Source organism: Nothobranchius furzeri, chromosome 9 (genome assembly GCF_043380555.1).
Source record: "Nothobranchius furzeri strain GRZ-AD chromosome 9, NfurGRZ-RIMD1, whole genome shotgun sequence".
NCBI lineage: Eukaryota > Metazoa > Chordata > Actinopteri > Cyprinodontiformes > Nothobranchiidae > Nothobranchius > Nothobranchius furzeri.
In genome coordinates this window covers 70,089,523-70,115,409 of record NC_091749.1, presented here as the reverse complement: position 1 = coordinate 70,115,409, position 25,887 = coordinate 70,089,523, and the positions used below count along the sequence as shown (strand labels likewise).

Below are 25,887 nucleotides of genomic sequence, written 5' to 3'. Positions count from 1 at the left end.
TCTTGGGGTTTTGTTTCATGTCCACCGCTTTAACCCCCCCATCAGGACGGTTGCAGCTCTGAAAACAGAAAGGGGGACACGCCAAAGTTTGCTGCAGAACTTCCAACCTTTTTGTTCTTCCTGTGAGACCGGAGCAGATCCGCTTCATCTGCCGTCCCACGTCTATCCAGCTGAAAGAGCTGCCACTCGGCTGGGGGTCGCCATGGGAACGGGAGGGGGGAATATTAGCCACATTTCTCCAACTTCCCAGCAACGGCATGAAGACGGTGGGTGAGGCGGGAATCAAAGCGCAGAGACTGGAGGCTGGAAGCAGGAATGTCATGGAATATTGATGGCCACCATGGGGCAGAGGCACAGTCGCACCTCTCAGGAGGAGCCGCAAGGCTCCTGCTCCTCGTGGAGAAAAGTTCACAACCGATCGACACACGTGACACGCGGGGTGGGGGTGTGAGCCGGTGCTTCTCACCCAGCTTCTTCAGGACTAACAGGGATCTCTGGATGTGGAGCAAGCGAGGACGTTGCTCCGATGCTTTAAAAGTTTTCTTATAAAATTCCAAGACTTTTAGTTAAAAAAAACACGCAGAGTTAAAAGACAAATTAGTCGCTGTAATCTGGAAACGTTCCCAGCTGACGGTTAAAGAGCCCGGAAGGTGCGTCAGGTTTGGGAGGAGCTGGAAACACGAGTCCAGGGATAACGATACAGCCAGCCGATCTTTGGTGGGGGGTGTTTACGACATCCCGACGTTTTCCTGCTGATTTACACACTAAAGTGTCACTAAAAACAGCGGATGGACCAACGGACCAAGTAGTTAACATAAAACAGGTAAATAAAAAGAAACCTTGGACGAGTTTGAGCATTTACCAAGTAAAGGTTTTTCAGTCGCGTAAATATTTATTTAAAGAGCAAGTCACCCCCAAATCAACTTTTTTTCCTGATAAACTATATAAATGTGTGTCTAATCGTGCTGCAGACACGTGTCGTCAATAGTTTTGCACTTTAGTGCTTTTTATTTAAAATTTTAATTTTCTGCCTGAAACTGTCAGTGTTGTGCCGTTGTCAGGTAAAAACTCTGCACTGCATTTGAATTTAAATCTGCCACCGCTATTGGCTAAGAGGTACCCTAGAACGTTAGCTGGTACCATATGATGTCACAATGTCGTTGTGAGCCTGTGTGTGTGTGTGTATTTGTTAGCGGCTCCGCCCTCTCGGTCTGCTAGGCAACAGCATTTGTTGCATTTTTCAAACAGGAAGTGGGAGTGGAGTAATACTCTGGTAGGGGGTGACTTGCTCTTTAAATAAAATGTGGACATAGCCCTGGGATGCCCGTGGATGTGCCTGACTCTACCTGAAACTGGCCCTGATGAAGAGCTATGTCAGCCACCAGATACGTTCCTATTTTATACCAGAAAATCTTCACTGTTGCGTTCCATTCAAACAAGATCATAACTGATATTTCTGGAATTTTCTAATTTGGGGCCTTCTCAATAATTAAAGGCAAACATTTTCATATTTGTAAATCATGTTCTTGAGCCATGATGTGCTTACGTGACCCGTTACAGCGTTAATAACATGTCACTCAGATCCCTCTGTGGCCAGAATACCGCACTTGCAACTTCAGAGTGTCCGGACCAGTCTGTTAGTCGACACTAAAGGCAGACACGTGTGGCGAGGTGGAGAAACGAGGGCCCGGGCGGGATCCGATCCTCGTACACCTGAGTGAGAGTCACGCTCACTAACCAGTCAGCCAAAGGGACGTCCCCTTGGCCGAGTAGCCAGGGCGTCTGATCAGTCGGGATGCAGGACACTCACCCTGTCACAGGTGCTGGTTCTGGAGTCTGCATGTTTTAGACAAGAACACATCTGGTTTGTTTAATTTAGTGATGAACCACTCTTGTAGACATTAATGAAGGCTGGGAGACATTTCAACTGTAGATTAAGGTGTTAACAACACGAACACACAGCTAGGAGATAAGTTTCACTTTCAGCTTTATGAATTATAATGGACTGTAGGGGGAGCTAAAGCAAGCAAAAACTATCAAATGTGCCTTTCAGAAATCTGAATTGTACCAAATTAGTACAACTGATGCTTTTCAGAAGGTGGCATTTCTAGGCCGGGTCACATGACGCATCAAACAAATGATGGTGGAGCTAAATTTTCTGGTCACAGTTCAGTTGCTTTTTTATTTCTCCTCTGCAAACACATCCGCACCTAAAGAGAAGGAACATTTCTGGAAGTATTTGAAAATTTGCTCAAAAAAAAAAAACCAACAACCCACGACAGAACCTGCAGTTCTGAAAGCCTCCGGACCTTCATCATCATCAACATCATCAGTGTAGAAACACGTTCTAGCTGTGGAAGAATAGATGACTAATCTGGCAGAATGAGTCTGTAGGTTTAATCTGGAATCTGCTTCCTGTGGAGCTCCATGAGGAACCTCCTAACTTCAGCATTAATGGTTCCTCCCCTCCCCTCCTCTCCTCTCCTTTCCTCTTCTCCCCTCTTTCTCCTCTCTTCTCCCCTCCCTCTCTCCCCTCCTCTCCTCTCCTCTCCTCTCCTCTTCTCCCCTCCTCTCCTCTCCTTTCCTCTTCTCCCCTCTTTCTCCTCTCTTCTCCCCTCCCTCTCTCCTCTTCTCTTTCCCTCCTCCCCTCTCCTCTCCTTCCCTATTTCTCCTCCTCTTCTCTTCTCCTCTCTCCTCTCCTCTCTTTCCCTATTTCTCCTCCTCTTCTCTTCTCCTCTCTCCTCTCCTCTCTTTCCCTCCTCCCCTCTTTCTCCTTATTTCTCCTCCTCGTCTCCCCTCCCCTCTCCTCTCTTTCCCCCTCCCCTCTTTCTCCTTATTTCTCCTCTTCTCCCCTCTCCTCTCCTCCCCTCTTTCTCCTTATTTCTCCTCTTCTCCCCTCTCCTCTCCTCCCCTCTTTCTCCTTATTTCTCCTCCTCTCCTCCCCTCCCCTCTTCTCCCCTCTTTCTCCTTATTTCTCCTCTCCTCCCCTATTTCTCCTTATTTCTCATCCCCTCCCCTCTTTCTCCTTATTTCTCCTCCTCTCCTCTCCTCCCCTCTTTCTCCTTATTTCTCCTTATTTCTCCTCCCCTCCCCTCCCCTCTCCTAGGAGAGAGGCGCCTGGGCCTGACATCAGACAGGCTCATAGTCTCTCAGGTGAGGCGAGGATTACTTCATGGAAGGAGGCGAGGTGATGGGAACACCTCCCCGAGGAGCTCTGCTGAGGCGTTTGTGTGGCCTTGTCTGCTCTGACGGGCTTTGCTCTCTCCGATCAGCTCCTCCAGGATTGATGGAGTGGCAGCGGTGACGTGTAAGAGTGTGTTGCGCCGTGTTGCGTTCCCCGCCTGGGCAGCGGGGTGACGGTCTGCTGTCACGTTGATGAAGGACGGATTGGCTCTGGTCTGATCCGAGTGCTTCATCACGGTGATGAATGGAGCAGCTGGCCGGGCTCCAGCTCTGGGACGTGGGTGTGCACACCTCAACGACTCTCTGGCTAAATATTTTCCCTCCCGTTAACGCTCCTCGGCTCTGGATCTGCATCACAGAGCCGGTGGTTCGCATTATTCCTCAAATTCCACTCGTGGCTCAATGGACAATAATCAGCCTTGGTGGGGAGGTTTGATCTTACTTTCTCCTTCACTGATGCAGAAGAACTAAAGATTTGATAAATTTGCATTAAACAACAAAATAGCGATGGATTTTGCTTCCAGTTTATTTCCCAGATAGATGCAAAACGGTTGGATCGATCCTTGTTTACAAACTGTAATTACAGGCATCATAAAAGAGGATTCCTGGGATTATTTCAGCGGGACGGCGAGAAAAAACTGGATTAGACCAGAACTCTTTGTACTCTGAGAGGTTAAAATATCTCTGAGAGTAAAACTCTCTTTCTGAGTGTTCTCGCCCCGTGGACAGGGTGCGGTTCTGTGTTTGTTCCCCTGGGTCGGCGCCTGGGCCTGACATCAGACAGGCTCATTGTCTCTCAGGTGAGGCGAGGTGATGGGAACACCTCCTTTAGGGAGAACCAGCAGAATCTGCATCTCGTGTCCTGATCCACCGAGGCTCAGCGATCTGGGCCGGTCAGAACGTTCTGTGTCTCTAAAGGCTTTCAGAGTCAGAGGACTCCAAAGCGCTTTACACTACAACTGTCATTCATCCATTCACACGCTGGCGATCCTTTGGTCTTTTCACTTCATTTCCGAGCTCAAAAGTCGCGCTGAAGCGTCATTTTTCTGGCACACTGACAGCATTACCATATAAGGAGTGACGTAACATCTGACCAGGAAGCCACAGATGATGCTTTCGTGGCAGAAGCACACTTAAAATGGCTGAAATTGCCCTTTAACCCTCGAGGAGCCCCAGTCTGAGCCCAGCACTGCTCCTGGAGAAACACTGGAGGTCCAGCTCCTCCTGCTGATCTCAGCTCAGCAGCAGCTTAATACAAGCCCAATAGGATAAAGAGTCTGATGAGCTCACATCCTGGAACCAGTCTAAACACGAGGGTGGGGGGTGGGGGGGGGGGTGTTGTGTTAGTTGATGCGGCCAATTAATTATATTGTAAGTCATTTAAAAATCTATAAAAGAAGTATAAACTGGTTTAGGCTGTTTGAGAAATTGTAAGTATGGTATTAAAAAATGCAATACGTGTATTCCAATGGCCCTGAGCGCCGTTCTGTTGGAGCCTTTTTAAAAAAGGAGCCGTGTCTCAAAAAGGAGTGAAGCCTAAATTATGCATTTCATTTCCCCTCTTTCCATTGCTCCTCTTCTCCTTTTTTTGTTTCTTGCAGGAAAACATGGCCGCAGTACACGCACGCTTTGTCCCGCTCGCTGTGCTCACCTCCCTGGAGGTGTGTGAGTGTGTGTGTGTGTGTGGGGGGGTGTGTCAGAGCGCACCAGCCCGCCTGCGAGAGGCGCTCTCTGGGTGCTGGAGGGGTGAAGGCTCCTCTGCGTGTTAGTCTGTTCATGGCTGCAGGCACCAAAGTGTGTTATATCGGGCCTGTGGTGTGAGACCGTTACACCCCCCCCCCCCCCCACACACACACACACACACACACACCCTCCATCTTCCTGCTTCAGACCTCACCAGAAAACGACTCCTCCGAGGTTGTTTTCTAACATTTCACCTCCACGCTTCGCTGGTTAACGACAATTTTTATCTCCTCTGCATCAAAAACTCCGACATGAAGGGTCAAACATCGAGAGCCTGCAGAAGGTTTATGACCTCACGGATCTGCAGACGGACACGCGTCCTTCTGCGAGGAGGCCGCTGTCCATCAGTCACAGACCCTAACCAGCCAGACGGTGGCAGAAAACAGCCAACGTCGCTGAAAAGGACCTGTGTCACCCAGCAGAACGTCTCTGCATGAATACAGGAAACAAACCCAAGCTGGTTACCGTAACTCTCAGAAACTGAAGATGAAACATCTCTGAAACAAACCCAACAGCACGTGGACCGAATGGGGTGGAAGGAGCTAGCTAGCCGTTAGCTAACTCTAAACTCTGCCACTAGCGGAGTCATTTTTTATAACTTTTAGACATAAACACCTTTTTTAGAACCACATCCTTCAAATGTAGCTAAATCTCTGCCGTCGACGCATCATCCTACTGAGGGTTTCACCAAAACGCTTACAGTAACTTAATTTTTGCACTTTTTATGAAAAAATATATATATTTGCTTTCTTATTGTTAGTTTAATATTCTCACCAGACCCGTTCTGGATTCATTTTATCCTCCAACTTTGTGTATCTGCAGCCTGAACGGCTCCTCCAACACTCAAACTACAGAAATAACGCAGATTTCCCTGTTTTTATAAAAATGGAGACCGTCGACTAGGACTGGCTTCGTGTTTGATATAAGCGTTGCTTTCCATACTCTTGCTGTAGCGCCAGAACAGAAACGATCTACCATTAGATGTTACTGTGATTCCTTTGTATTAATAAGGAATAAGCACTCCAGCCACATCAGGTGACCTCGCCCGTGTGATGATGGAACCCTGTGGGTGTGCGGAGGCGAGTTACCTGGACGGAGTTGAGCCTGCAGTAGCCGTTGAGGGGGAAGCGGATGACGTGCGTTGGGTCCTGGTTCCAGCCAGCGTTGACGGAGTTACACATGACATCTCCAGTCTCGGGGAAGATCTCCTCTATGAGGACCTTCTCGCCGCTCAGGGCGATCCTCTCGCCAAGGTCGGGCGTGACCCGGACCACCAAGCAGTCGCAGGGCTGCGCCATCCTCCGCTGCTCGCGCTCCTGCTTCCAGCGCTCCAGCTCCTTGATCATGGGCGTCAGCTGGTAGTAGCGGGCCTCCTCGTAGAGCAGGTGGAAGTCCTGAGCAGACGGCCGAGAGCGGAGAGGAGAGCGGTGAGTTAACAGGAACAAGCACCGGTTAGGTCTGAACTCTGGATAAAGCATCTCAGGACTGTTTTGTCACTCCTCCACCAGTGGCCCTCTGTCGTTTGACCTTTCTACAGGAGTGAGAAAGCAGTTGGGCAGCACAGGTATGCATGGAGGAGCTAATAACTGACTGCAGTCATGGATCAGTGAACTACGACATCCTTTTGAAAGAATATCGTCCGATTTCCTTCTGTTAGAGAACCAAACCTTTGCTATAGGAGAGTATCATTACATCATGCGGTGATGTCAGCGGCGTCGGTGTTAAATGCGTATCTCAGCTGTTTGAATCGTGTTTCTGTGTAGAAGCTGGAGAGAGAGTCCTGAACACTCTGTTCAGAGAAAGAGCGAGGGACTGACAAGCTAACGGCTAGTCAGAGACCGAAGTGTGTGGCTGTGTCCAAAAACGTCCCAATCTTCATTCCAGCTTTCATTTCTCACTTATAGTGGGATTTGTCTTTAAAATGAATCAACCGGACAAGAAAATTCCCTCCGATGAATTTACCACGTGATTCTGTTCCTGTTTTAAGTTTCAAAGAGTTTTTAAATCTGCATGACTGATGCCGAGCTGGTTCCTCCTAATCCAAGTGACATCATGTTTCCCGTGTCTTCATGCACAACAAGCCCAATAGAGACGTTTTTATGCAAATCTAAAACAAATGAAAGCGATTTCTGTGAGTCTGTCGCCACCAAAAGCATCCAAACAGGTTAAAAACCACTAAAGTGTACCGTATTTTAACTGCGGTTCTGATTCATTTAGTGGTCTGGAGACATTTGTAAAGCTTTAAACGTGCATTTTTATTTAGCAATCATCTGTAAATCATCAGAAATGACATCTGGTCTTTTGTGCATATTTATGTATTTAGCAGACGCTTTTGTCCAAAGCGACTTACAGGTGATAATCAAGCCATCCGGCTGCCCTTGAGGCTAACAACAAACACCATTCAGTCAGTCAGGCAGCATAATCAATCACAGAGGGAAGCGAACACGGAGTGGGGACGGGTGCTGGGAGGGTCCTAGTTTAGAAGAGCCGAGTCTTCAGGAGTTTCTTGAAAATCAACATGGACTTTATTTAGACTTTGATTAAAGCAAAGAAATAAAAAGAGTAAAGTCAGTACAGCAGTAAAATCTTAAAGAGCAAGTCACCCCCAAATCAACTTTTTTCCTGATAAACTTTATAAATGTGTGTCTAATTGTGCTGCAGACACGTGTAGTCAGTAGTTTTGCACTTTAGTGCATTTTAGTTCATTTTCTGCCTAAAACGGTCAGTGTTGTGCCGTTGTCAGGTAAAAACTCTGCACTGCATTTAAATTTAAATGTCATCGCTATTGGCTAAGAGGTACCCTAGAAAGTTAGCTGGTACCATATGATGTCACAAAGTCGTTGTGAGCCTCTGTGTGTGTGTATTTGTCAGTGGCTCCGCCCTCTCGGTCTGCTAGGCAAAGCATTTGTTGCATTTTTCAAACAGGAAGTGGGAGTTGAGTTATACTCTGGTAGGGGGTGACTTGCTCTTTAATTTTTCTGACTAAATAATCCCATAACATGGAGGCTGCTGGAGATGAAAATGTTTACAAAATAACATCACATTAAGAATGCGGCTGATTTAAGATGGCAGCAACGTGAACTATGTTTCTCTAAACTGAGGCTGTTCAGGAATTATTTATAATTTTTGTTTTACACAAAAAACACTTAAAACGTCAAAAAGTTTCATTTTCTGATCATTTTTATTTAAATAAAAACAAATGCTAGTAAAATAAAGATAAGACCGCTCACAAAAGGACAAATAATAATAACAACAACAACAATAATGATAAGCTGTGAGGGCCAATGACCTGCAGGACAACACTCCCCATAAACGCCACGCCGCACCTCTCCTCCACCGTGGCTCTTCGCTCGGCTTTGCTAGCCTTTAGCATGTTTTAGCGAGCCGGCTCTCTGAGGGCCGTCGGTGGGGCTCCAGTGGAGTGGGATGGTGCATTCCTGTGTGCAGCAGATTGCCTGCCTCTCACTCCCGGGCAGGGCTTGCTGGGGGCCATTTGCCCCCGTACGCCTGCCTCTAATTTCCCACAAGACCAGATGGCACCATCATTCACCGCTACCACGGAAAACACAGAGAGGAGGGAGATATGTGCACGCGAACATGAGGACAATCATCAGAAAAGGAGTTTTTTTATGTATTCCTCATATGGGTGGGGGGTTGTGTTAATGAGGCTTGTGGCTCGATGTTAAGCTCCTATTAGAACGAGATCTAATTAAGTTACACCTAAACACTGCAAATCTTTTTGCTAAACAATCAGTAATTATTACAGCCGTGTTCTGATTAGTGTTTCACAAAGACAAAGAATGACAGCTTAATCCTCTGCGATTATAAACGGTCACTTTAACATATTTGTGGTGATTTAAATGTAGCCGAGCTCCTGGTTGTAGATTTTCTAAGCATAAAGAGAGAAGTTGGGATAAACTGGTCTCTGAATGTGTTTTTTAAAGGTGCAGTATGTAAGAATATAGTGAGAATTTCACAAAAGAGTCTAATGTTTCAGTCGTTTATGAAGGAAAGTTGCTGGATTGTCAGTTTTCTCCTTTCAAAACATAGGCAGGAGGGAAGTAACTAACGATGGGTACCGAATTCCATAGAACTGACTGAGCACCGATTCACGTCATTTGAAACGGCGCCTCATTTCGGTACCCGTCCTTCATAACGAGAACTTGCCTAGACAGCTGCGCATGCGCAAGAGCGTTATGTCGTCGGTCACTGCGAGCCAGTTGTAAACAGAGCAGCATGGTAGAAAGAACGCACGCTAAAGCTTGGGTCCACTTCACTAAATGTGATGGGTAACTGGGTGATGATGAAACCAGCGACAACGATCTAAGTGAGACATCCTCATCTTAATCTGCTCCGGTAGGTAAATAAAATGTTTAAGATAACGTTAGCTTGATATGTTAGCTTCCGTTTCGCTAATGATGCGTTCACTTTCTCCTCTGAACTCCGAATTTCCCACTGGAAGAACATGAACGCGCTCTAAAGTTTGGCTTCACTTTACTAAATGCGACGGGTGATTGGGTGAAGATGAAACCAGCGACAACGATCTAAGTGTGAGGCATCATCGTTTTAATCTGCTCCAGCAGCTAAATAAACTGTTTAAGATAACGTTAGCTTGATAAATTATTCCATTGCCACCATTGTTATCAGCTAATGGTGCGTTCACTTTCTCCTCGGAAATTCTAACTTCCCAGTAGGAAAAATCAAATGAAAAAAGACGGCAAAAGGAATGAAGATACGCAGTAAATTTAGTTCACAGTAAAGATGTTTGCTTCAGTTTAATCATCAGCTTATAAAACTACAAGGACGATGTTAAAATACAAACAGTTGTATGTTATTTATCGTGATATTTATCAAATATGGTTACATATTGAGAAAAATATATATTTAATTATAAAAGAGAATTAAAATATTAAACACTCAAAAGTATCGAAAATTGGTACCGTTAAGTACCGGTATCGATTCCTAGGTACCGGGAATTAGTACAGAATCGATTCAAATGTCAAAGGTACCCATCCCTAGACATAACTGGTGTTTACCATCAGAGTGTGGGGGGTGCCCTTTCTCCTGCGAACTTATACTGCAGGGCCAGCGTTTGTAATCTGACAACGGCCGGCAAAAAGCTCCAGTGTTGTGTAAAGTGGTTGCAGTAACCAGATTTTACCACAGAATGTCCTTTTTACTTCATTTCTACATAGTGCACCTTTAAGGATAACAACCCGTACATGCGGCTAAAACAACACATCTTTTCCTGTCTGTGGATGTGGAGTCGGCGCTGCCCGAGAGGAGGATTCTTCCTACTGCGGGCCAGAGAACACAGACGATGGCAGCAAACGACATATTCATGAATCCTGCTGCTTCTGTCAGACTTGGCTTTGAAAAAGCTCCCTCGCTGCTTCAGCCCTTCATCTGAGACGGGCGAGCGGCACCCAGATACATCTTCATCTGGAACGGGCGCTGACGCGACACATCTCCAGCTGAAGGTGTAATATTTAGGGTTGGAGGTCCTCTTTTCCCTTTTCTCCTCTCCCTGCTCTGTTTTATTTTGCTCCTCCTGGCCTTCTTGCTGCAGCTGACACAACTCGGAGTGAGACGCCCCCTTCAGGCGGATCTGTATCAAAGTGCAGCTCCTCATCCTTCACAGGTCTGAAGCCATGGACGGATGTGCTTTTAACAGGGGTCTTTCTGCGAGGCGCTTTAGTCATCCCGAGCTGCTCAGAAAACAACGGAGTAATCCTGAGCACCGAGGTGAGGTTGAGAGGGAGACGAGGCCAACAGCTCTGTCCCGGCCGCCCAAGCTGCTGCTACCGCTGCCAGCTCTACGAGACACTTCATCCCCCGATCCCGTGTCCAGACAGCCCGTTTGAGCTGCGAAATAATGATCCGACCTGATAGCCCAACGGCAAGGCAACATTTCAGGGAAGGACAGAGGGAGGGAGAGGCGGAGGAAGACAGGAAGGAGAAGAAAATGATGGGGGGTGTCACTGTGAGGGAGTTGGAGGACGTGCTCTCAACCACACGAGCCGAGGCTCGCAGCTTGTTGATTAAACTGAAAAGACAAAAATCAGTGAACTCCCGAACAAAACCGAGCCGCTCCCAATAAAGAAGGGAAGACGAAGCTGGTGTGGAGTTCAGCAGAAGCCTGGGAGCGCTGCCCTCGGCGTGACTGAGCTGTGCTTCCAGTCTCGTGATTAATCCTAGTCTGAATAATGAGACGAGGGAGGGTAAGAACAGTGGAGATTTTGTTTCACAGATGTACGCCCAAACCTTCCTTTTCCTGCTCCGCTCAGACTTTCACATTGATTTAGCTAAACACACGGCGCCGTGGCTGCCAGCAGCAGAACGGTGCCAGCCCCGGGGCGACGGCGAGCCTGATTGTGTTCAGATGAGGACACGCTCCGTTCCGCCTCGCGCCATTTGCATTTCTCCTCTCCTGCCTTTACGCAAATTGAAAGGTATGCAGATGAAGACGGGCTTAAGCGAGCGGGCCGTAAGGAGCAGAAACAGTGAAGTCCAATGCGTCAGACACACGGGTGCCTGATTGGACTGTCAAAACTTCACGGAGAGGTAATCGGCACGGAGTCGGACGATCATTTGGCAAAACATTCAGGGATTTCACGTCATGTTCTGTTTTCTGATGTTTAGCTCCTGCTCCGACTCTCCGTGGGGCCCGGGCGCTTCGCCCCCCGGCTCCGAACGGCTCCGCCTCGTAGGGGAATGGTGAACGAGTGCCAGCCCAGAGAAAGGTCACGCCAGTTTGGGTGGAGAAGAGGAGGAAAGCAGCTCACACTCGAGAAACGGGATCTCCGAATCACGCAGCTGCAGGCTGAAAGCTCAGCCCGTTTACCCATAATCCCTTTCTTCAGCTCGCTTCCACCATACGTTAAACACACGACTCCTAACTGCAAACAGACGGGATAAACCTGGAGAAGACAGAAGAGCAACACCTCCATGCAGACGGACGGTATTCCTGGTTTTCCGGACAGAGAAGGGAGTAAATTTCTGACTCCGTCGCCGCGGTAACAGATGTAAACAAAACCTTCTGGCTGACAGGTTTCTGCATGAGTTCCTCAACAATCTGACTGACACTGCAGCAGAATTCCTTCTTTTTTCCCAGGAGAAGAACAAAAATTCCCAGGTTATTTTGTTAGGAAGGTTTTACTTTTCAACGAGAGATTCTCAGATCCAAAATGCCAAAGTTTGTGTCTCTTTCTGTTCGACGCAACACTCATCTGTAGTAACATGATTGTTAACTCAGTCAATCGGTGTAAAATACATCAAACACATAAAAGAGAAGAAAACATGAAGGATGAAGTGGCAGCAGGTGAGAACAGATACGGAATTAATATCCAAGGAAAAAGATCCACTTTCTGAAATAATGTTATATCCAAAATCTGCTCCGTGAGAAAAGCAATCCTGGTGGGTTAAAACGATGAAAATGGGACTTCTTTAAGAATGTTTCACTTCTCATCTGAGAATCTTTATTAACTCTCCAATCCAAACGTGGCGTTTAATCTGACGCCAAGACAACGGGAACGGGATTACAGCAGGTGAACGGTGGACCAGAGCAACAACAACAAACCAAACAACTCCCAGGAGGACCCACGGTGAGCTGGCTGGCCACCAGCATGGTTGAGTTTTAGATGAAATAACGCAACAGTAACATGTTCCATGGTTGCCATGGCGAATCCAGGTATCTGGCCTCCATTGATGATGCTTTTAAGACACAGGAAACTGGTTGAACTTGTTGAAATCACTCTAGACGTGAAAACTCTGAGTTCTCTGGTCAGGGCAATTTAGCTGACCAACCCTGTTTCTGGAATGCCGCTAAAAGAGTTAAAATAAGCTCCGCCTCCAAACAACTAACTATCACGCACAAAAAAAAAAGAACAAAAACTAAATCGCAGACGACAAATCTGCACGTGTTCATGTTGTCAGGAAATAACGGGAGTCAGGTGATTTAGACACATCACCTGGGAGTGTGTGACCTGGTGACCAGGACGAGGATGAAAGGAGGGGAGTCTGGGTGCTAGTGTGTGTGTGTGTGTGTGTGGGGGGGGGGGGGGGGGTGTCAGCTGGACTCACCCCTATAGAAATAAAAACAAGAGCTCAAGGCTTCAGCACACACAGGACCAGGCTACGTTCTAGTTAGCCAGTTAGCATTTCACCTCTACACCCGTTTCCCCCCCCCCCCCCCCCCGAACTTTTATCAGGTTTTACTATTTCTCAGCTACCTGCAGCACAACAGGTAGGCTTTAATGCAACCCGAGTAAATGTGAATGAATAATTATGAATACATTTGCTTTTCTAAACACGATAAAGAGCTAGCAACCAAACCTTTAACCACTTCAGTTGTAAATAATTCACCTGAACAGCCTCTGTTTGGGGAAGTGCAGAATACTAAAATCTGTTGCTGCCATCTTAAAACGGCTCCAGTCGCCTTAACGTCACTCTCACGTAGCGTTACTACAGAAAAACAACCTTTACGAGTTTTAACGAGTAAACATCCCCACCAGCGCCTCTGGTCACTGGAGCCTGATTCTGTTATTAAGCCAAATCAGGGAGATGCTAATCTTCCTGTGATGCTGCAGACATGTTATCTGGTCTTTTAAGCTAGTTTTCCTGAGCACTCCTTGTGATTTTTACTCACGACAAAATAACATGAGGTGATCAGTAAACAGTGTAGGTAGCCTGTAAAGGCCAGAAAGGAGGATAAGAAAGCCAGACGTTTGCCCCCATATACCGTATTTCCCGGACTATAAGTCGCACTTTTTTTTCAATAGTCTGGCAGGTCCTGTGACTTATATACCAAATTATATATACTGCGCTGCTGCGGGCCGGCTCCGGTCCAGGTTTCAGCTCCTCTGCCCTGCTGGGAGAGTTTCAAACACTGCCATCCTCTGCTGGACACTGTGGCGCTCTGCTGCGCCCTGGTTGTCTTTTCTGTTATTGTTACCGGTACTTGTCTTGCAATGTGAAACGCTTGGTCTCAGATTTTGTAAGAAAAATAATAAAATTTCCCCCCAAAATGCGACTTATATGTTTTTTCTTCTTCATTATACATTTTATGGCTGGTGCGACTTATACTCCGGAGCGACTTATACTCCGGAAAATACGGTAAAAGAGAGAAGGGGACACTGCTCTGTCACCTATCCAAAGTTCAGCAAGGATTTCATAACGTTTATGCAGAAATAATCAAGTAACGTCAAACCAAAAGTGACATAAAGTGCAAGCTTAAAAAGAACACACGCTAGCCGTTAGCCTATCAGTCCTGGTGACGTCCTCTGAACAGAAGCTGCCTGATGAGTAAGACGAGAATCGTTTATGATTCTTAGAGAAACAAAATGGCCAAAGTAACCCTGTTACATGTTAATGTGGTGTTGTTAAGGTGCGTGACTCCAGGTGACGTACCCTGAAGTCTTCTGGAAGAAGCAACTTGCTGGTCCTCAGGAAACTGAGAATGTAGCGAAATATCTCGCCGTCCCGATCTATGAAGTAGTGCTGCTTCAAGCTGTCCAACACGATGGGCTCGGTGCCGTTGAACAGACGACTGATTCTGAAAATTGAAACAGACACACAAACACACGCGTGCACACACAAACACACACACACACACACACAAGTGCATAATGGAATGAGCCAGCTCCCTTCAAATGCATGAAACAATTACCCTCCATTTATTTTTCAATTTTATTAGCGCTAAGCTTGAAATGCATTAGCATCACAGGTTGAAACAAGGGGCTTAAGGCGCAGTTCCCCCATTCCAGACTTGTTTGAAGTGTCCCTTCTGCGGAGAGATTACAACAACACACACACACACGCGCGCACACACACACACGCCTGCTGCTTGTACTTACAGAAATTAATGGCATGAATGTAGCATTACAGCTCTATTATTCCATCTGTCAGAGGGGTGGAAATGAACCAGAGGAAGGAAACGGGGAAGGGCCACGTGTTAATGTGAGCGGAGCGTGCAGGAATAATAAAAAAAAGATATGATACGGTTACAGTTTAACTTACTTATGAATTAAAATTGAATTTATAGTCGTGCTCTACTGTATGCAGACCTGTTTGTGTTGAGAGTCAAAATTTAGCTTCATCTCTCATAAGCTACTCGTAGTCGCATCGCTCTGCTGATAAAACGATGAAGTTCCAGAAGATTACTGAATGAATTACTTCATATAAAATGATACCAAGAAGTGTGTGAATAGAAGGAAATGAGCTCCTGACTGAGTGAAAATGATGAGATCAGAGTTTAGCTGAGAAAACAAACGCAGGAAAAGTAAAGTCCCGGTGTTCCTGATGCCTTTCACGCTAGACCTGTGAACTGAGATATTCCTATGAGAAATGATGGACATGGATGTGTTAAAACTCAAGGAAACGTGTTGTAGACAACGCTCAGCCTCTACAACATGAAGCTTTGGAGCACCGTCTGTGAAACTGGTCAGTTAGCGGAAGTGGCCATCTTGGAATGGGTTGCCAGTTTTAATCAAAAACCTCACGTGATGTCTCTTAGCTACTCCCATGCTACATTTGAGCCAGTCCTGTAAATAGTCGACTCTTTTTCAGTCGTCTAAGTCGGGTAAGGTGTGGCGCCCATCTGGAATCCGATCGACTCCCAAAGGTTAAAAAGTTACTGACCTACATCCAGTGACTGACCAGAAGAGCTGAGGGCAGAGCTGTAGCTCCTCGTGTGTGTCGGGGAGGGGTCTTAGCTACTCTGAGACCAATGTTTAGCTCAACACTGCCTCATTTAGAGCCATTTCTTTGTGTTTTCTAAGGTCACTTGGTAGTGGCAGCCATCTTGAAATGGCCTGACTCATTCCAGACGGACGTCTGATGAGTCTAATTAAAAATCTGTCCTGTGGTTCAATTCAATTCAATTCAAAAATACTTAATTAATCCCAGAGGGAAATTGATTGCTGTAGTAGCTCAGGATAATAATAATAATCAAGTCATCAAAGAGTTGTTGTATATGTCCGTTCAGCGGACGGTCCCCTTTCACCTTTTGGTGGCTGACATTAAAAACCTTGTGGACATTACAACGATGCAGTTACTGGACTTACAATTGTAGGATTTCCTCTAAGTGTGAAACAAGACACCTGTTGCTGCCTAGTTTCTCACATTTAACCCTTTACACCGGTGTTTCACAAGATTAAGAGCCCATCTGACGCTTGCTAAAGGGGCTCATCAAGGCAAAGAGTGGAAATTGCTATTATCTTTAAACTTTCATCACACGGTGTTGGTGCCACGCCTGGAGACACCGTGGGACAGATATTCATTTCCCCGCTCTTTGTGTGGGTTTGCTGCCTCCCACCTGCAGGTCTCATCAGAGCACCTCCACTTCATGCGTTTGTTCATCTCCGAGATCCATCTTTAAACATAATCACAGGCACTTTATTTGGAACGGCGTTCCTACTTCGTGTGACACACGCGGCGGATTCGCTCAGGAAAATCTGGAGCACGCTTGCGCCGTCTCACCGAGGAGCAGCTCTTGGCGGGCTGCTGCATTGCTGTTGTTATCGTTTTCGATGTAATCAGCGTTTAAATGACAACTCCAGCTTCTCGGCTGGCTGACAAACTCGTGCAACAAAGAAAATCGTGAAACCTATTTGCAAACTGGCTGATGGAACCCCGCCGAGTTACGGCAGCGTCAAACCCGCGTTGGGAGACGCAGAAGGGGGACATCGGCGCACCGAAAGTGGTCCTCGCTTCAGCCTCGGACTCATTTCGGAGAATCTCCGACCCGCTCGGGTTTAGTGTCAACAGGCCGAAACGCTCACGTCGGACTGCCATCTTTCCTTTTGTTGGACTAAGCTGGGCGAGGATGCAAAGATCCCCTCCCTCCCGCCATCCTTCCCCTCCGTCTGCATCCACTCCCTCGTTCGCTTTCTCTCTGGAAATCGATGCAAAATGCTTTATAAAAAAACCAATACTCATCTCCCTGTTTCGCCCGAGGTCTTCCTTTCTCATATGGTCTTGCAATTCTTCCAGCTAGAATTTCACCATACCCCCCCGGGCTAACTCTGTTTTTCATCTCCACTTTTTTTTAAAAAGCAATTAAAATGCTGCCTGTTTTTCTTTTTCTTTCCCTTCCTCTACTCCCCTCTCACTCCCTCTCCCCCTCCTCTGTTAAATCCCTGAATCGGTGAGTTGAAGGGAATGGGGGGGGGGGGGGTAATTCTTACCAGGTAGGTGGTGAGAAAAAGGCGTGGGAGCTCCTGACAATGAATTAAAAGATTTACAAACACAAAGGAAATAAAAGAGGTTGGTGGATGAACGGCGTTGGACAGAAATGTACAGATCCGGCTCTGATCTCCCACCCCGGCGGTGAGCAGTTACCAAACCCTACTAGCTGTCGGGTCGTGACCTTTTGGGGGTGTCAGAACAGCTGACATGAAGACTTAGACGACCAGTGTTTCCAGTAGTGACTGGTTGGACTCACGCTGAAGAAGCTCGACGACCCACAAAAAAAAAACATTTTAACTGGCAGGTCAACTACTTGGAAAATATTTTAGTTCATTAAAACTAATTAAATATAAAAACGAGGGGATAATTATGGCCTTATTGTTTAACATATTTATATTATTAAGACCTTCCGTCGTATTATAACCCTAGTTGCCCAAAATGAATGAAAGTGTTAACGCCTCACAGAGTTTAGCATTCACTTATTCATCATCTTTTCTCCAGCTCCTCCTAAAAGCTCTCAGATTATTTGCACTTTCTGGCTCGATGAAGCCGAGGCGAGACGCCGGCGACGATTTAGCATCCAAGTCATGAGGAAAATTTCCAAACGTGTTCAAAATTCCGGCGAAACGTAGAACTTTCCTAAAAGTATCGAGACATTCCGTAACGCCGTTGAGGATGATGTTTGAAATCAGTAAAATACCGCCTTTACCAGCGCTGATGAATACTTCTACGAGTAAATCTTCTCAACCACACTGCTGGTCAGAAACGCTCAAACTCTAAAAGCTGGAATACTGTTTTTATTAAATTTAAACCAATTAAAAGAAGATTTAGACACATTAGGACGTGATGAACGAAGACGCCACAGTTTAATCATTACTAATACGGCTGTGGAGCTGATCAAATCTGTGTTTGGCTTTTGATTTGAGCTGTAAACAACAACAAAAACATTATTAATATTCCGCTTTTATTTTTGTATCCTTTTCCCGGACGATGCTCACTTCTTCCCCTCCTGAAGGTTAAACTAAACTATTTTGTGAAGTTTTTAAAAGTAAAGATAAAGTAAAGGTGGCAGAACAAGGGGAAAACACATTGGCAGCATATGCTGCACATGAAACGCCCCTCTCCACATGTTCGGTGGAGCCGTTTCAGCTACACATTTCCACACATTTCTAAGTAACAATGTTCCTTAAATAATAAAAGAATTGGACACCAACTTGTTTGGGGTTCTGTGCTTCCATTGCGGCTCTTCTGTGCTCTTATAGCAGTGCTGCCCGTCGGTGTTTATGTCTTTTAAACTGATTGTTAGGAAAAGATTTATTTGATTCTTATCTTAGATAGCATTTATAAGCTAGGCTATACCGATTTGAGTGTGGAAAAAGTGATTTTGGATTTATACTTTATACTCTGATATGTTTTAATCATCAATAAACAGCAACTCTGCCACCTGTTGATGTAAACGAGTAACTACCGGCTCCTTAAAACATGAACTCTGGATATTTTTAGCTTGAAACAATCTAGAAACATTTGCTAAAACGGTTTTGCAACCATTAGTGATCCAAGCGTATGTTTTTGAAGATGCTGATTCAAAATACAACAGAAATGAAAGTGAACACAGATAATAATAATAAACAGTTTGATGTGCCCTGCAGAGTGATGCTGTCTGTGTGTGTTCAGGTGACACTCGAGGCTCTTATTTTGGTGAGCTGCACTGCAACTTTCTGATGTTTTCGCCTGCAGAGAAGAACAAACGCAGGTTTTCCAACGTTATGAGTGACTGTGTGAATTAATGAGAATACTTTCCATAATCAAGCTGGCCTAATCATCATGAGCTACTAGAAGTTCATCCAGTTCTATTATCTCTAGCTACTGAAGCCTCATCTTTTAAGCTGTCCTTTTCAACACGGTTTCCTCGTCTCGGGAACATTTCCTCTAATTTCCTCAGCTTCTGTTCAAGTGACTGCTTGAGACCATCCTCTCTGAGATCTGCACAGAGTGCACATCAATGTTTCATGGCCCCTGTCCCTTAATGTGGCCCACACAGAAGAAGATGAATGTCCACACATTAGTTACTAGACTAACTTTCTCTTGGCACGCTGCATTATTTAGAGCTCAATCTATTAAAAGTAATCAGCGACTTCAGAAGTCTTTAGGCCCGCTCTCTCAGTCGTCACGTTTTCAGCTCCTCCCGCTTGCCCCGCTCGACCCGCTGAACAAACGCGGCTGAACGCGGCACACATGGTTATGCCAGTGTAATTGTTTTGCTTTCTGCTGTCAGCCATTATCCTAATTCACACAAAAGGGCCCCTCCTTCCTCTGGCTTCAGTGGAAAGTGGAGCCCTGAGGGTAACTGTACGCAGAGGAGGCTGGGAGAAACAGTGTGTGTGTGTGTGTGTGTGTGTGTGTGTGTGTGTGTGTGTGTGTGTGTGTGTGTGTGTGTGTGTGTGTGTGTGTGTGTGCGTGTGCAGAGTGACAAAGAAACAGCAAGAGACAGATAAAGGGAGAGAAAGAGAAAAAGTGCACTTCAGCCAAGACTCACACTGATATCTAGTCTTTGCTCGTTCTGTAAAAACACTGTTTGGATGCTCCGACACGGTTCTGCGTGCGTGCGTGTGTGTGTGTGTGTGTGTGTGTGTGTGTGTGTGTGTGTGTGTGTGGCTCCTTGAATAACTTCTTTGTAAAGTGTAAAGCTAAACCAGTGCTTAGAGAAAAAAAAGAGAAAGAAACATGGAAGCAAAAGACCAAAGGCCTTGTTGTTACCCGTTTGATGAACTGGACGTAAAACTAAATTAGCTACTAGGAAATCACCTCGATAAACAACAACGATGTTAAACATTGCGTCTTTTGTCTGGGCTGAGCCTAATTTCTCTTCTTTTTTTTTTTGGACTGGGGTAAGAAGAAGCCAGAGCTGTCAGGGATTTCCCGTCAGCAGATTTTATGTAGATCACGTTTTTATTAGCAGGGGATTACATGGATCGTTTCCTGTAGTCAATCTGGCAGATTCTCTGGTGGATGTTTACCTTGTCCCATGAGGGACTCAACTGATGCGCGACTGAGGGCACGCCAATGTAACGAATGACAGTGTACATTAACTGTGAAAAGACGTATTAGTGTTGTTTGTTTTCGTAGATTTTTAAAGGTTGTTGTAACAGAATTACAACCAGATTATACAAAATCTTACCCACTGACTTAATGCCGTGAAGGACGTGCAGCAAAACTGCAAAACATGTGGATTCATTTGTGATTTTTCCATCCTTTCAGCTCCAGTTGCAGGGAGTTTAAACAGGAGGCGGGGCCGGCATGGTCAAGCTAACGACGTTGCCTCATATAAACACAAATATTTCTCGAAGATAACCCGGAAATCTGCTCCTTAGATGGTTACAAATAAGAAAAAGACGTGGACGTGTGCCACGCAGCGAGCTGGATCCTAATCGGATTTGATGCTGTCTTACAGAAGCCTTTGATGACAGGCTTTCGGACATTTACATCATTGTTTTCCCTCCGAGGATTTCTCACAGATCTACTGACGGAAAAAATTAAATAAAAATTGGTAAAATAAATAATAAATAAAAGCTTGATAAAAGAGGGGGTGGTGCAAAAAGTGTTGGTGTGCTGCAAATTCACACCAACGCTACTACTGACATCAGCAGGGAGATGTGTGGAATCCACTGACTCTGATCTGAGGCTCGTGGGTAAAATAAAGACTCGGATCTAACAACAACAGAAAATCATCCCATACCTACAGAGTTTACGACTGGAGAAGAGTCCACCTACATGTGTTTACCCAAACTGCATTTACTGCTAAAGTTGTGGTTTTCAGAGATAAACTAATAAATACTATTAATCCCAGGCTGGGAAGTGTCTGCAGCAACAAACAACACAAGAACAGAATTTCATATGATGCAGAAAAAAGTTAAAAGTGTGCTAAAACAAAATGAAGTTTTGGGTAAAAACAAGCTGCAGTCAACTGAAATATTTAAATTCTCTATTTTAGATCAAGTATTTTAACTTGGAAACCAAACAGGTTACAGATAAAATGTGAATGAATGAAGTGATTCATGCCATCAGCAGAGAGTGGGTCTCACCTGGAGTCTGGGTACTTGGTGAGGGTCGCCAGGCTGCTGGTGTACATGTGCCCCCCGACGTCGATGTGCACGGGGGCGTTTGCCTTGGTCAGCTGTGCCGGCAGAGGGATGCCCTGGGCGGCCAGAGGAGAGACCGGGGACCGGGTCAGCGACAGCCGTGACATGCTTCTTCCCTCCTGAAAGCAAGTGTAGAGAAAAGCCATGGGAGCAGGCGGAGGAGGGGGGGCGGGAGAGCTGGTCTACACGCTGATCCCGCACTGGAAAGTCTCCTTTCTGGATCCTGTCAGATCACTTCCATGTCTGCCTGGTCGCATGTTCACCCTGGAAATTGTTGCCACCGCTCTAATTAAGTATGTTTGCATCTTTTCATGCGGCACCGCGGGCGAGGATAGGAGGATGCTTATTAGAGAGAACCGGGCTGAGAGAGAGATAGACAGATAGAGGGAGGGAGGGAGAGAGAGAGGGAGGGGGGGTGCTAGGTGGCAGCCTCCAGGGTCATCAAACAAACCGCTGCTGCAATATTCTAATTAAAGGTCGCCTTATGTCTTAGACGTGATGCGCAAAGACGCACCAATCTGAGTGCAAGAGAGACGCGGAGGTGTGTGTGTGTGTGTGTGTGTGTGTGTGTGTGTAGGGAGGGGGGTCAAGTGCACACATTCAACACAAAATCCTAAGTCTCGTCACGTGACTCCAAACGGCCGCGCTATGCGTAAAAACGCACCGGAAATCAGTCCACAGCTGTCCATCTAGCAGGCTGGACCAGGAAGTGTCCGGCTCAGTCCGAGACGCGCTTCAGACGTCACAAATTAACCGGAGAGATGGGGGTGGGCAGAGGCACCGGGTCGGGGCGGGCTGACATCACCTGATGAATTCGCTATGATCCAAGAGGAACCGGCTGGTGCGCCGTTCTCACTTAACGGGACTCAATACAGGACCAAACAGGAAGTAAAAGCAGCGTTTTAACCTTGACGATGAAAGCAAACTTCCTCAAAGCCAATCCAAACTTTGTTTTGCGCAGCACCCATGACCAGTTTGTTGTTCCTCTGCGTCTAAAGAACCCAGATCCTCCCTGAGGCTCAGCCGTGCCACCAGGCAGCAAAGTGAGACCGGAGCCTTTTTCTAGGGTGTTGCCCTCCTCACAGCCGTATCCTGTTCCTTCAACACGATTACAGCCGGTCGGGATTACATTTCAGATCCAAGGGGAAAATGAAAAAAACTCCAGACTTGAAAGTTTTGGCTCTGTGGGCCTGTCCCATCACAGACATTTCTCCATCTTTGTCCCACCAGTTAAGTAGTTTAAATCATTATTTAAGATATTTGGGAGAAAATTAACAAAACGAGCCGTAACTGGTGTAAAACTTGGGCTGAGACGCACACCAGCAAACAAACCTAAAATAAATCCCTTCAGGAAATAACAGCTCTGAAAGCTTAAACTTTCCCCCCAGAACGGACGCCGTCTCCAGTCTGGTACATGGAGGACAGCCGCGCAGCTGGCCCAGAATTACGCGGTGGCTGGAGGCCGGTGGAGAAGCCCTCACCGGCCGCAGGAACGCCACAAGCCAAACGCTCAACATGGCGTCTGAATCCTGCAAAAACAGAAATCACAGCCCGTTCACAAAACTCACGTGTTACCGATGTAAACCGGGAGGAATATGAATAAAACCAACCGGAGTAGACCCTGAAGGTCCGGCAGCAGCGCGGACCCGTTCAGACCAGAACCACCGGGACTTAAAACCCAAAGGATCGTGGAGTGAGATGGTCACCATACCGTTTCAAACATTGTAGGAAGTCCAGATGAATCCGTGCCGGAGGTCAGTCCCAGCTGCTGTCTGCGGAACGCTCGGTACGGTCCAAAATCCCCGCGAGTTTAAGTCAGAACTATATACCCCGGCGTCCAGCTCCGGCACCGACCCCAACTACCGCGCAGAGAGCAGCTCGGTCCCCCCGATCCACACGCACCGTAGCAGCTGAAGCCGACTGCTGGCAGCGGGGGTCTCTGTGGCTTTAAAGGCTGGCTCGACCTGTCCTCAGCTGCTGCTTTGTACCAAAGCGCGCAGGAAGCGTCCTTACCTTGAACATAGATGAGACGATCTCCTTCCCCTTCGCAGATCGGATTCGGAGACGCGTAAAATCTGCGCTCTTTTCGGGATCCCGCTCCGTATTTCTGCCTCTTCTCCGTCTTTTTGCCTAAATGAAACTGCCCCTGTGGTTTGTTATGAGACGAAGAAAGCCAATAATCCTTCTTTAAATAACAGAGCGGAGCTAAAAAGGAAAATTCTCGCTCCGGGCTGCCCGAGCGCCTCTGGGCCAGGGATTAGGCTACAATTAGCTCAACTCCTCTCTCGCCTCGGCAATTTTCTCAAGGAAGAGAATGCGATACCCGCTATTCTTCAAATTACGACTTCGTGGATGTAATAAGTTGTTTTTGAAGGCAGACGTGGAGCGTTCCCGTGAACTGTGTGAAGTTGTGCTTTGGAAACCTATCGGGCAAGTGTCAGCCGCTGCAGATCCACATTTAGATTTAGCAGATTTTGATCATTGTCATTTGGTCTGATGCAACAGTTCCCCAGGCAGTCCGTCTAGCAGGAAGGCATCTCCATCTTCAGCCTGAATTTAAAGTTTAAAAGCCCGGCAAGCAGCCATATCCTCCACTCGGGCAGCAAATATAAAGGTGGAATAAGTTGTTGATAAAAGTCTCAGCCCGAAAAAATGTAAATGAAAAGAATCTTTGATTTGTGCCATGAGGAGATTTCTCCCCCTGCTCGCTCCCTCTCGCTCTCTAATGTCAAACGCCAAATTTCCTGCAGGCCATTAAAATCAAATGACGTCTATGGACATGCATGCATGCTGCCGCAGAAAGCGCCCTCACAACCTGCCTGCAGCCAAATGCGCCATTTCAATTATAGTGCAGGGCTTAGATGGGGATATCTGCACAGAACACCCCCCTCATCTCCCTCCCCCTCACTTCCAAGTGAAAGGCAGGCAGCCTCCAGACTTTTTGGAAGAGAAGATTGTGGGTGATTATTATTTTTCAGCACATGGTGAAACAATGAGAGCGGGGCTGCGCTAAATGTTGCGCCACTTCATTTTTTTTTATTTTCTTTAAGGGTGAGTCAGAGGTCAAGCTGCTGCCCACAACACAGGATAACAGTACTTGTTTATTTGCGGGTAAACAACTGTAAATAATTGAGGCAACACTGAGCCCAGTAATTAGCCGGTACCAGCTTCCACGGATACGTCACATTCGTTTCTTGATATTTGGCGCCAACCAGTGTAGAAACGTGTTATTGGTCCACAGAATTTACATAAAGGTGGAGGTGGTACCTGTGTCCTCTAGGCCTGTATGTACACACACACACACACACACACACCAGTGTGTGTGTGTGTGTGTGTGTGTGTGTGTGTGTGTCACACAGATGTTCACCATAGCTACTCAACATCAGCAAACATCAAAACATTTACAACACGGTCAGTTTTCCCAATAATTAGCTAAAATGTGGTTTGATATTAACTCTCAAACGTGAATAAGTAAACCATTTGGCAAATTAAAAATACACTTTCATATATATGAACATCCACAAAACCCAATTCAAGATGGCAACAACACAACCAAATGAACCAAGAAAACACAAAATGCCACAAGTTACTAAATTTTACAGACTTGAATCTAAAACGTGGTGTTTTAAATAAAAGTGCCATACCATTTAGAGTCCACCCAGTACCACTCCATACAATATAAAACACTTAGAAAATTCATCTAAAAAATACAGAAAGAAAATAATCTTTTATATAACACCTAAAGATAAAAGGCACTTCACAAAAACAAAAAAAAGTAAAATATAAAAAAGATTTTCAAAAATGTTTAAAAAAGATGTTTAAAATGACAAAAAATTGTAGTTAAAACTTAAAGGAACGAGAGATAGAAAATGAAAGGAAAGAGGAAAATCGGTGGACTAATTGGGAGTTCATCTGAATCAAGATGGCCACCAAGGCTAACACTTAGCAAACACAAACACAAAGCTCTGTGGGTTTTACGGATGTTAAACTAATGTTTTGAGTGATAATAGCTCAGTAGTTAAATGTACTGTTATCTGCCAACCTTTAACAAACATTCATAAATGAACATCCACAATTTACTTACTTTAGAAGTTATTCAAATTCAAGATGGCTACCACGACAAGCTGACCTTAGAAAAACAAAAAAAACCTTCAGTTAGTGAAATATACAGATATTATACAAAAATGCTGTTTTAGTAGCTAATAGTCACCTCTAACTGCTGCTCTAAGTGCTGCACGGTTTTTAAGACCTTACAAGTTTAACTGTACCTTTTGTAACTCCCAGAACGTAATCCTTGGATGTTCATCTACAAGAGCCTACTTCAAAATAGCCACCACAGCTAAAATAATATAAACTATAGCAAAACACAAATGCTTCGAACTTAATAATAAAAAACGCTTCGAACTTTTGCCGTAAAATAAAAAATAACGGATGTCATAAAAACAGTGTCTAAAGTGGGAAATGTATTAAAACTACTAGCGCCCCCGTGAGGATGCCTGACACAACGGCGCGGTAGCCAGCACCTTGCTAACCAGAAAGCAGTTTCAACTTGTTTCAGTGCGTTGTTGAAGCTTTTTCTGATATTATCGCATAGAGCATAAATTTTCAGCGATATTGATACTGATTTAGAAAAAAT

At 45.8% G+C, this 25,887-nt stretch overlaps 1 protein-coding gene across 4 annotated transcripts in view; it reads right to left on the bottom strand.

Annotated features, from left to right (window-relative positions):
• The window catches only part of LOC107382092 (BTB/POZ domain-containing protein kctd15), a 29,420-nt gene extending 3,885 nt beyond the window's left edge, over positions 1–25,535 (bottom strand). Inside the window, exons 1-5 of one of the 4 annotated variants that reach the window (XM_054732607.2) lie at positions 25,520–25,535; positions 25,336–25,380; positions 21,195–21,370; positions 14,335–14,479; positions 6,015–6,320 (exon numbers count right to left, since the gene is read on the bottom strand). In XM_054732607.2, the coding sequence (XP_054588582.1) occupies positions 6,015–6,320; positions 14,335–14,479; positions 21,195–21,358 (615 nt within the window). In that variant the 5' untranslated portion in view covers positions 21,359–21,370; positions 25,336–25,380; positions 25,520–25,535. Of the gene's footprint in view, positions 1–2,124; positions 2,211–6,014; positions 6,321–14,334; positions 14,480–21,194; positions 21,371–22,962; positions 23,126–23,264; positions 23,408–25,335; positions 25,381–25,519 lie in introns of those variants that run through there. The other 3 variants (XM_054732608.2, XM_015954082.3, XM_015954080.3) reach the window with 3 other exon arrangements.
• Between the last annotated feature and the right edge of the window lie 352 nt (positions 25,536–25,887).